Source organism: Podarcis vaucheri (assembly GCF_965113315.1).
Source record: "Podarcis vaucheri genome assembly, chromosome: 4".
Taxonomy (NCBI): Eukaryota; Metazoa; Chordata; class Lepidosauria; order Squamata; family Lacertidae; genus Podarcis; species Podarcis vaucheri.
Genome location: NC_138762.1, coordinates 61,727,387 through 61,740,032, shown reverse-complemented (window position 1 = coordinate 61,740,032; position 12,646 = coordinate 61,727,387). Strand labels below are relative to the sequence as shown.

The 12,646-nt window shown below is 41.0% G+C and overlaps 1 protein-coding gene across 1 annotated transcript in view; it reads right to left on the bottom strand.

The window, feature by feature from the left end:
- Positions 1 to 12,646, bottom strand: part of LOC309530822 (uncharacterized protein) — a 17,469-nt gene extending 4,823 nt beyond the window's left edge. The window contains exons 1-3 of the mRNA XM_082219987.1: positions 11,736 to 12,646; positions 5,299 to 5,471; positions 2,253 to 2,316 (exon numbers count right to left, since the gene is read on the bottom strand). Coding sequence (XP_082076113.1) covers positions 2,253 to 2,316; positions 5,299 to 5,471; positions 11,736 to 11,768 — 270 coding nt within the window. The 5' untranslated portion in view covers positions 11,769 to 12,646. The remainder of the gene's footprint in view (positions 1 to 2,252; positions 2,317 to 5,298; positions 5,472 to 11,735) is intronic.

Genomic DNA, 12,646 nt, shown 5'->3' with positions numbered 1-12,646 from the left:
AAATGCCTACAGCCAAAACCACAGTAACAAAAACTCCAAGAGGATGCAGAGATATCATTACAGTGGAAACACTGACTTTATTGTGGCATTGTATTTTGCTTTTGAAATGTGGCCTATGAGGCAGACTCCCTTGGCAGGTTTAATTTTCTCACAGCCTGCAGCAATCTGTATGTGAAGTTTAACTTGCTTTTTGCCACATGCTGAAAAATGCATAGCAGACAGTTCATTTGCTCTTTTGAAAGTAAAGGAGCAACTGACTATCAATAATTTCTGGTGCAGTTTTGGCTCAGCATTCTAATTCCTTTATTACCTCTCTAGACTGCTAAACGAAACTTGATAATGTACAACCTCACCTCTGATCACAAGCACCCACAACTTCATATGGAGGATGAGAGTTGTGATGGGTACATATAGACATGTCATGTAGTGTGCAATGGGTGCTGTGTGAACATGTACTTAACCTTCTCAGGATGAGTTATATGACTTTTCTCTGTAGTTTTGCAACTTTGCATAGAAACTGGTTTTTAAAGGTATTTCACCCAGAGTACATTCCAAATGTCAGGTTCCCCACCCACTTTGACTGGAAGTCCCATCCCCTTTTGGAATTGCTTTAGGATCCTCCCCTAAAAGTGTTGTAACAAATGATATGTACTATACTATTCTGCACTACAATGAACATGTCGCATAAAGCAGCCATAGATTATGACGTAGAAACTCCTCTCTCAGATGCCTCTGATTATGCAAAGAGGCTGCAAAACTTACTGAACAACTAGGACTTGAAGACACAGAACAAAACTGATGGACAGTGGATTCAGAGGAGATAAGAACATTCCACAAATCATAATCCACAAATACAGTGGTACCTCAGGTTACATATGCTTCAGGTTACATACGCTTCAGGTTACATACGCTTCAGGTTACAGACTCCGCTAACCCAGAAATAGTGCTTCAGGTTAAGAACTTTGCTTCAGGATGAGAACAGAAATTGTGCTCCAGTGACGCGGCAGCAGCAGGAGGCCCCATTAGCTAAAAGTGGTGCTTCAGGTTAAGAACAGTTTCAGGTTAAGTACGGACCTCCGGAACGAATTAAATACTTAACCCGAGGTACCACTGTAGATTCATTGCAAGAAGATGTGGGGCTGGTCAATGGCTTAGGGAGCTTTAAGGCTGTTTAGACAAGTTCATGGGGAGCAGGTCTATCATGGCTATTAAGTATGGTGGCTGAATAGAATCTCCATGTTGACAGGCAGTGTGGCCTTCAAATGCTGTTGGCTAAAGAACAAAAATGGTAGGGGGGATTTGTAGATTTCTTGGAAGCACCTTTCTGGCTGCTGTCAAAAGGAGTCTGATGCAAGAGGCCTTTGGGAATGTTCTCAAAGCAAAGAAACTGGGGAGGTACATGTGGAGGACACACTATTTTGGGATTGTAGATCTTCTTGAGGATACGCAATGTTGTTACATAATAAATATTATGATGGATAAATTTAATTTGCATATTGCTTTTGGTCTCTAATGTAGTTGATATAATTCCCTTTGGTAGACTTCTGAACCCTCCGAATTTTACTTCAGGGAAGGGAAAAGGGATGCTTATTTTATCCCTCCTCATTGTATGGTGGTGGATAGTCTGCAGTTCCATGGGACTCAAGATCAGTCAGAAATTATAAAGTCAAACAGTCAGTTTTATTATGCTTTCCTTCCTCAGTGACAGAATTATATCAATATAGCTGAGAAATAAATGTGCTTTTTTGGTAATGGATTATATGCTGCTGCCAGTATAGATTTGAGATCTGCCTTTGATTCAGTCCCAAGGGATAGATTATAGGCTATATTATACATTTATTCTATTGATAAAAGGTTGCTTTATCTTATTATATACCTGTATGAGAAAACTATGAGTCTGGTGAGATGTGGGTTGGAGAGTAATTGAACCAGACCCATGTTCACCAGGGCTGTATACTTGTTTCTACATTATTTAATCTATACCAAAATGATTTGATTGTAGCTTCCTTGTCACCTGGTTTTTACTCACTCAAATTGTCCAAGTCTAGAAGTCCTTCAATGTATTGTGCAGACAACACTAGTCTTCTGTCTCTAACTAAAGCAGTTCTGCAATTATGACTGTGTGCTTTTATGGCCTATTGTACAGATAACTTGCTCTTAACTTTAGTAAAACGAAGATCATAGACATGTCTCCTTAAATGGGTTATTGGACAGCAGTCTGTATAACAAAGTTAGGATGTTTAGATACTTACAATAGCAGATGGTATGGTGCGGCGACAATGTTCATCACAACTCTGCTCTGTCATGCTGCTGTTTCTTAATGGGAGGTAGAGGGGTGAAGAGATGAGCTCAGCGTAGTGTAAAGGCAGCAAAATGCAGATGAAGTGGAGTATGGGTGGGCCTTCTGTCTCACTTTTCATAGGACTAAACTAGTTTATAGAGTTTAGTCACCAATGCTAGAGCTGCACCCACTTCCTAGATCACATAAAAAAATCTAATTAAGCAGACAGTCTGTCCCTTAATAGGCTCTTCTCAGCAGAAAGCAGGAGGAATAGCTCTGTTATACTACAAACTGATAAAAAGCAATACCAGAAAGTACTTGAATCATCTGTCTTCTATCTGAAAGGTCATATGATTTAATATTGCATATTATTGTTACTTTACCTGCTTTGAGTCTGTGAGACAAGCAGTTGAAAATATTTTAAACAAATGAAGCCCACTCTTGCAGTTTTTTGGGTTTTTTTTTACTATCAAGGAACTTTTCCTTATGCTGCTTTTAACTGAACAGGGTCTAAGATTTCTAGTTAAGATGGCGTCAGGTCAGAAAGTTGGCTCTGAAGCTCTGCAGATCACACAATTTTAATCAGGTTTTAATTGGTTTTAACTTGTGTCAAACCAATTATTTATCAATTGAACAGAGTCAGAAGTTTTTATAATGCATCAGGAGATGTAGGTAGGACTGGCAGTTACTAAATATCACATATCTGTTCTTTGAACAATCAGCACAGGAATCAAAACATGGTGGGGGTTCTCATGTAATGCAGTCCACTTTTTTTGGGGGGGGATTCATGTGCATAGCCCATAGTAGAAGCAAAATAGATGCCTTTGCCTAAGATCACAAGATGCAGCTTGAAGAGCTAGGAGTAAAAATCCTCCTGGAAATTAGGAGATATGTCTCTTGCCATGAAAAAAGGTATATTTCCAAGCTGTTCTTCCATTCTGCTCTGTGTCCCGAGACATTAATTGCTTCTGATGGAAGGTGCAAATTAAGACAGAAAAGAAGAAGAAGAAGAAGAGTTTGGATTTGATATCCCGCCTTTCACTCCCCTTCAGGAGTCTCAAAGCGGCTAACATTCTCCTTTCCCTTCCTCCCTCACAACAAACACTCTGTGAGGTGAGTGGGGCTGAGAGACTTCACAGAAGTGTGACTGGCCCAAGGTCACCCAGCAGCTGCATGTGGAGGAGGTTTGGCTCTTGAGGCCCTTCTATGCAACTGTGGTTAGAATTGGGGTTGCCAACCTGTTTTAACCAGTTGGGGCATTTGGAATTTGAGAAAGTGCTTTGGCCGCCAACCACAAAATGGCGTGTCAAAACACAAAATGGCTGCTGTGTGGGGAAGGCATGACATGACACAAAATAGCTACCACATCTGAAAGAGCAGAAAAATAGCCAAAATCACAAAATGGTGTAGGCTGCCTCCCAATCAGCCACCCATCAATGAAAACAAAGGAGGCACATCAGCCATCACCAAGCTTCCTAATAAACCATTTGCAACTCTCAGTTTAGAATGGAAGGGAGAGTGGATGTCCAGTTCTAACATTCAATGAAATCTAGTGGCAGTCATTACAATATATTATATTGATCTAAAGTGGGCAAGTTTTAAAGTTTCAAAGAATTCTTAATCAGGTAGAAGGGCTTTTTTAATCATATTTCTCAGTTGCCTCATGAAGTCTCTCAGTGATATACAGTCAAACAATTAAAGCATCCAAGTTCATTGCCTGGAAATTCCTCATTTGTTTTGCTTCTGTTGGTGGCACTGGCAGCGCCAATCTTTTGTGATTAATGATGGAACACAGGACAGCATAAAAAGGAAAGTCCTCCTCATTGAGCTCTAGCAATTTGATATTTCAGTCTTCTGGTCTCAGTCGGATAGAACTGGGTCCATGCACCTCATTGATCATAGTTCCCCATCAATATTTAGAAAAGTGTTCCTTCCAAAAGACACAGTTTTAATTCTAGTCATGTACAATACGGTTCTCCAGAAACTGTGGCTTAGCAACTTCCATTCGTTTCAATGAGACGTGGATAAGATTTCCATTCAGCAGAATCTGCATCTTATCACAATAAGCATGCATTTTCCTTTGGAATCAATAGTCATTGCTCAAGAAACAAAAGCTCTAGTCACAACCCAGCACCAACTGAAATGTGCTAATGTGTCTCTTTTACCTGCGTATTTATCTCAGAGATAGTTGTGCCTGTTTTGGTAACTCCCCAGAATCACATGTGAGAACAAACATGAAGATCTGCATACTCTGATGCTACCACTGGATGCTGCACATATTTGACCCTTCCTGGAATAATTGGGGCCCAGGATGCAAGATACTGGTCACAGTATCTATCTGTAAAATCTTCCCTTGGGATAGGATCTATGTAAGGGTTTAGGTTTCTCACAGTCCAGTTAGAAGTGTTCTGAAAGTAGAAGGTGATTGCACTTATGCAGTGATCTAACAGTCCAGTTAGAAGTGTTCTGAAAGTAGAAGGTGATTGCACTTATGCAGTGATCTAAATTACAAATAAAACACTTCCCTTTTAGGGACTGAAAGGACACTGGCAGGGCATTCAATACTTGCAAGTTGTAAGTGGTGGTGGTGGCCGGGGGAGAAATTCAGTCAGTCTACATAATATGAACCCAATTAATGAAACAATATATGAACTGAAATGCAGCTATCTTAAGAATTCACATTTCTCTGAACTTTGTAATGCAGTTTTCCAACCAAAAATAAGAGTACAAAATACAGAAATGCATTATATTAAAGGAAGTAGCTTATAAAACAGGTATGTTAGGCAAGATTGCACACAGAATTGTACAGTAGGAGACATGCACATTAAAATCCTGATGAATTTATAGTGGAAAGCTCTGCAATAGAGGGAGAGTCACTTCCTTATTTTGTAAAGATATCAGTTAACTGGTGGCTGCTTCCCGCTGAGCTAGCATGCCTCATGAATGGCATAATAAGTATCATCTGACAGCCCCACCAAAATGCTATTTGTAAGTATCTCACAAGTGAAACGACTTACTTTAGGAATTGCACCACTTGATTGAGGGGGCGATAAACTGGCCGAACTTGAATGGGATACACTTCTTGTGACTCCTTACGGCTGTGAATGAAATTATTCAGATCTACAGTGTAGTGCTGTCCTTTCCAAGTGGTTCTGCAAGGCCTAATCATGAGCATTCCTCTGGTGACTGTCTAACCAGAGAGAGAGAGAAAGGGAAAGAAAATAATCAGAAGAATTATGTAGAATTAGGTAGAAAGGCATGAGAGTTGAGACATTTTCTAGATCTAGGCCAAATGTGCGGAATCTTTATCTAGACCATTCCAGATGCTCAGAGAATAAAATTCAATTTCTTTTGAACATCGTGTTCTATTTCACAACTGTTCTTAACTATGACTCTCAGTAATATAACAAAAATGATATATTATTTATAAGCTGCCCACCTGACTGAGTTGTGCCAGCCATTCTGGGCGGCTTCCAATAAATTAAAACATCAAGCACAGTAAAGCATCAAACATTAAAAACCCTCTAGACAGGGCTGCCTTCAGATGTCTTCTAAACATAGTTGTTTATTTCCTTGACATCTGACGGGAGGGTGGGCACCACTACTGAGAAGCCGCTCTGCCTGGTTCCCTGTAACCTCGCAATGAGGGAACCACCAAAAGGCCCTCGGCACTGGATCTCAGAGTCTGGGGATGGAGATGTTCCTTCAGGTATACAGGACTGAAGCCATTTAGGATTTATTTATTTGTTACAGTAAGATACCATCCCTATAACTGAGTTCTCTGGGAAGTTTGCAGACCATTAAAAATGCAAAATACAATGCAGAATTTAAATGATAAAATCAAATGAAACAGATTACGAATAAATCAAATCAGCTAAAACCAATGCAAGCACAACAGCTAAAAACAATTTAAAACCAACATAAACCCAGGAAGGGGAATAACTTAGTGCAAAGTTCTAAAAGCACTAAAAGTGATCTACCACTATAATTAAAATTATGAGGCTTTGAAGAACAAAACGGTCTTCACTAAATCCGCCTAAAAAGCAATAGCACGAGCACCAGGTGTGGAATGCATTTTGTTGCAACATCAACACATTCCTTGTTGCCATCTTCTTACCTCTGGCTATTTCTTCCGTTCTAAGTCCTGACAGTAAAAAAACACACGCCATATTGTGTGCAGAGGATTCTGCTGGGGATTGTGGCTATTAGGTAGGTGCCATATCTTGCAGTAAGGACCAAATGGATACATTGCCACATCCTGAAATCTGACTTTGCCTTTTGATCCATCCCTATGGAAGGAAAAACGTCGTGTTTTCAGTTTCTTGCTTCTTCTGCTATCCCCCAGAGCAAATGGATTATGTTGAAAGTCGACTGAACAAAGAGACGCTTTGCTCACACCAATAAATTTTGTACATTCCATGAAAAGGAGCTGTGACAGAACAATGTAACATTGGTGTTTTTAGGACCAAGGTGATGGGATACAGTTACTTTTCTACAGCAGGAGAACCTCAGATGTTTGTAGCACCTGATTTTTATGATTTGTGTTTTTGTACTGTAACTTCTCTGTCTTGTCTGAAGATGTTCCAAAGGTTGTTCCGCATTTTGTTAATATTTGGGCAGCTTTGTACATTTTGGTAACATGAATCATGAATTTCTCAGAAGCTGATGGGACACTGTCATCATTCCTAGCCACCTTAGATAATTTCACTTATAACAGCAATCTTGAGCAATTATACACAGCTCTCTGGCGCTTTGAATTCCTTACCTTTCAAACACTTTGATTTCTGAGCTATGCATATCACAGTAAAGCATCTCCCGGTGCCTCTGAGCTGATTCACATATATTCTCCCACACTCCTCTTTCTGAATGCATGATTTGCCAGTGGAAAGCGTAGTGTGTGTGGTGAAGCTGGCACTGATTTCCTTTTTGGCAGAGCCTAAGAAGGAACTGGTCAGAGATCTGGATCCCATCTTTCCAGTATATAGAAATGAAATCCATACTCATCCTCTGTTGTCTCTTTACCGTCACCTCCACACTACATGTTTTCCATATGAAGAACAGATTGTTTTAGCAAAAATCATGTGAAAAGATAATTGTTACGAAAGCACAACTGCAAAACATTTCTTTCAGAAGGGGTATATCTGCACAGCAAACATTCACTGGTTTCATACTACTTCATCTGTCATAGATGCCCCCAAAGGGTTGCTGAAATTTTTGTTAGGTCCCTGCCTGTTCTCACAGAATCACTGTTCCTGGAGCTCCTTGGCAAGAGACAAGGCCTATTAAACCAGGTAAGTCTGTAATTTAGCTATGTTCTAAGTGTAGCTTTCAATGAGATGCTTTGATAGCAGCTTCACATCATTTGTACAAGCTTTCCTTTACCAATGCTACTTTCCTTAGCACAAAAACATCTTATGCTAGTTTCTCACAGGTGGAACTGTTGGTTCATTCAATAGCAGTTAAAGGCGTATTCTCAAATCCTTGGCAATCATATACAAGGTGTGCAGATAAATACTGCTTCTAACAGAATGTTATAATCCCTAGACTCCAGGCCTTGGTTAGCTTTCACACAAATTAAGCCCTTGTTGCAGGTCTTCCTGCCCCTCTGAGATTCATCCTCCTCAGCCTGCACACAACATTGTTTCCACAGTACGTCCCCAGTTTCTCAGACAGAAAACACTGTGGAATTAAGGTTGAAAACTTGTTTTCTGGCATGCTTCCTAGGCTTTTAACAATTGCCTGACCTATAGAAATTTGTTTGTAGAGGAGGGAAAGTTCTGTTGCACAGCTGAAAGTTTTTGCCCTAGTGGAACTACATTGTTGGATCCCACATACATATATACCTGTAACTCAGGATAATATGTCATGTGTCTGAAGTAGACTATACTCCCCCAAGCTTGTTCCATAATACATTTGCTAGTATTTAAGATGCCACAAGACTCTTTTTGTTGCTTCTGCTGCAAGAGATGGTAGCAGGGTTACTCCGGGGGGGGGGGGGGCATTACATTATTGTTACATTTGCTAGCCTGTGTCAACAGGTCCTACATAGATTTCATGTGTGACGTTGGAATTCATTGAAAATGTGTGGCCCAGTTTCCAGGAAAGGCAATGCTGAAGAAGTTAGCAGCATTCCTGGACTTCTCAAATGATATTTTGCACTGCAGCAGATACCAAACCACCAGCATATAATGTAAGGAGAGGGTTGGGTGGGCGGGCTAAGGATCACCTCTTCCTATCAAAAGGAATAAGGATGCAAGAATGCCAGCATGATATAATCCTGATATTTCAGGGTTCTTAAATGCATGGAGGACCTCATTCAAAAGGCTTACTGCCTGAAACTGTTGCTTTCCAGGTATGTTCATCCTCAATGTGTCCCGTCTCTCCCCCCCCCCCGGTGTTTACTTGAACTAACCATGTAACACAAGCAAGCATAGGGCTTTGCTGTGAAGTGGACAGAGAAAAGCAGAGTGGGTATCAGAACAGGGTTCAGAGAAGCTTGTGGCGGTGCAGAAGGAAGAAAGCACACTATGGAACACAAGGTGAGGAAAAAAGGGAGTTAATAGAGAGCTGGTTGCAAAGAAAACAGGGAGTTGGAACGGTAAGCAAAAACACTAACTTATTGTTATCAGAACAAGGTAGCTTTCTTGAGCAAATGGGAAAGTGGTGCAATCCTGCTGTCCTTGGGTAAAATGGAGATGAAGAAAATTCTAAGCTCAAGGAAAAGTGATTGGAATACAAACATGATTTACCTAGATAAGAACAATAGAGGTTACACGCTTTTATGCTAAATAATGCATGAGGAAATGTGTTGTGGTTTAATGAGTGAAAAAGGATAGCTTAATAGCCTGAGAGCAGCTAAACTTTACTACAGCTCCAATAAATAATGTTTTATGCATATATTTTTTTAGATTAAGTAAAATGTTTCCAGGAGTGGGGGAATAGTGACAGCCTTAAGTGCAGGAAAGAAACAAAAAAGTGTAATCTTAATTTCACTTGGATAGTTCTACTTTCAAGCTACTTTTTTTAAAAGAAGCTATCACCTGGGATATTTTCCTTCGCCTCCCAGCCTCTCATCTTCAGAGACCAACATTTCCCTGCCTCCCACCCAAGGTCCCTCTATCAACCATCTACTACCCCCAGGAGTCACAATCCTTGGACCCTAATAAAGGCCCGGAGCAGAAATACAAAAGAAGAAAGAAAATAAACAGAAATGGGGTGGCGGGTGGGGAGAGAAAAAGAAAGAAGCAAGAAGAAGACAGGAAAAGGAAAAGAAAGAAAATAAAAAATAAAAAAGACTTCTGAATTTCTATCTGCCAGTTACATAATTAAAAATATTATTTAAGACATTCACTCCATAACATTCTTCTCTACTTTCTATTAAACAATATTTCTTTTATATCCAAGTATCTCAAAATCATTCATTTCCTTTTCCCACAAAAATTCCAAGAGGAGATCCCAAATAGTTATTATTAGTAGTAAATGTCAACCTTTTTTTCCTTTTATATCAACTTTGCCTCTAGTAATTCCCACAAACATGTCTTCATATTGAGTAATAGTAAATTCATCCATCCATATCCATGTTAAAAGTCTCTCCACTGTGATCACATATTGAAATTATATTCCATCATTATTTTCTTGTTATATATCCTTTACTTCACATCCATATCAGTATAATCAAATTCCATTTCCTGTTGTATTTCCATTTCCTGTTGTGTTAACCATAGTTTATTATACATTTTAAATATGAATGTTTATATGTTAATGGGACTGTTTGTTTGTTGTGTGTTGTTATTATTGTGCAGTTCAATTACTGTGTATTTTAATGGTGTTGTAAAATAGTTTTTTATATTTTGTAAATCACTTCAAAGTCTTAACATTAAGTGTTATATAAATTAATAAATAAATAAGAACTAGCACTCCAAGAATTGGGTTGGCTGTTACCAAACACATTGATAATAAATGCCAACTCGAAGTTCTACTTGGAATAATGTCTGATTCTCATTTACTATGAGTTAAAGTGAAATGACTTGGACTCCAGCTCTAGTTTTGATTGACATTTGTGTTGTACCGTAATGACAGCAATGACTGAAATAATTACTTGATCTGTGTGGAGATCAACTAGTTCATTAACTGCAGCTCAATAATGTTGGTTTTAACTTGGTTTCAACTGACCCTGAACAATTTGTAGTAATTCTCAGTCTCCTTATTCTGAAGTATTACTACTGAAGTAAATTTAACTTGTATGAAGTAGCTTCAGGATTGTGGCAAGTTGTAATATGTTAACAGTGCATTACAACTGTTTGACTTGTGCTAGTTTACGTAGTTAAAACACATGAGTTTCTGTGGCACATGATATTTGGTGAAAGCAAGTACTTATTTCCCCCCTGATCACTAGATCACATGCATCCTTTCCCTGTGTCACACAATCCAGTGTTTCTTACTACCAATGGCAAATATTACTTTATTCTGTATAAAGAATGCTATTTCACCATCATCTCTAAATAAACACATCATTCTCCATTTGGTGGGAGGGGCACAGTTTAGAAGATATGGTTTTACCTTGCCTTGCAAGGGACCTTTCATGCAGCCACTTCAGGGTATGGCATTTGGGGGAAAGGATGTGCCAAGTGCCCAGCCTGAAGTCAACTGGACATGCTGTCTATATGTGCATGTAGGGTTCCAATGTTCTCAGGGACATTTGCTGAAGTGGAAGCCTGTGTGTGGCAGATGTAGATGAAAGTGGCATGTCCAACTTTTCTGTACAGAGGGAGAGCAACCTGGCCTCATCCACTGACCAGAGTAGGTCACATCCATACCTTACATACTTCTGAGAGAGCTACAGCATCCTTAACAAATTAGTTAACAGTATTCTTTGGGGGAAGCCATGTGCTTTAGCTGTGTGCTAAATGTGCTTTAAATGTGTGGGTGTGACCGAAGTCACCGCAGGAAGTTTTCTTCCACCCTCCCTGTGAGAAGGGACAGCCTGGTCAACTGCCTATTGTGCTGGGACTGTAGAGCTGCAGGGTCTCTGTCCTCAACCAGGGGACCAGGGGCCTCTGGGAGACTGCCTCCCTTCCTTCCCAGGAAAAACATAATGGTATGGGGGAAACCAGTCTGGCCTCATTCACTGACCACAGAAGAAGCATCTGCAGGGAATTTCCTTCCCCACTCCTTGCCAGAAAAAAACACTTGGCTCCAACCAAGGCTGCAGAGCTGAAGGACAGCACACACTGGCCTCTGCTATGATCCAGAATCACTGGGAGAGGCTCCCTGGAAAAGCATCATTGCAAAGGGGACCAACCTGTGGCAGGGCTCTTATTTCCCCCCTCCTTGCCAGAAAGAGCAATTACTAGAACTTTTGTGGACTCAGATGCCAACTCTGTGCCCCACATCTACTCTGGAAGCCCTACTACAGGACTTAAAATGCTTTCCACAACATCAGGAGCTTATTCACTTGCTCATCTTCCAAAATGATAGATGTCTGCATCTGCCAGCAACGTCGTTCTATCTATGGCCAATATCTATGCAAACGTATGAATGGATACAAAACTGACATCAGAAAAAGACATTTCAGCTTCCGAGGATCCTAAAGGTGGTCATCATCAGAAAGGGATTACAACTCCCATCAGCTCCAACCAGCACGGAAAAGGCTAGAGATCATGGGAATTCGTCTCTGCCTGTCTACAATCTCCACCCCCTCCCCGTCAAGTATTTATGTACCTGCAAATCATCATGCATCATCCATCGAAGGCTCATACCGCATTGGTTGGCCTTTAAAGTGCCACAATTACAGCTTGTGCCTCAGTTTATTTCCTCCTTCTCCTTCCCAGCCCCCCTCTCCCCCTTTTGTACCTCATGTTTTGTAAGCCTGGGAGCAAAGTCCCTGCTATTATTGATCACTTTGTGTGTGGATTAAAATACAAATGAACAAATCTCTCTCTTCTTCTTTTTCAGTTAATGAAACGGAAAAGACCAGCCTCCTGTGCCATATTGTCACCGGCACATTCCCCTTCTCCTTCGCAGGCGCGTCCTACATTCGCCTCCCTCCCCTTCATTCTCATCTCCCCTCAGTAAGAGACGCATTTCTTCTTTCTGCGCCACGGCTTGCGTATCTTTTGCATGGAAACAGGCACGACTCCAGCGCCACCGCCACCCCGGGGTCCCCCTTGCTCTTGGCCCTCGGCACCCTTCCTTCCCGAATCCCAACACGTCGATCAAAGAAAAGGGTGGCTGCGGGTGGGTGGGGGGGTGAAGGGGAACACGCGGGCCTTCTCCGCGCTCCGCCCGCTGCGTTCCTCGGCGCGGCAGGTGGCGAGGCGCCTCGTGCGAACCTCCCCCGCCGCCTTCTCCGCCGCTGTGACCGCA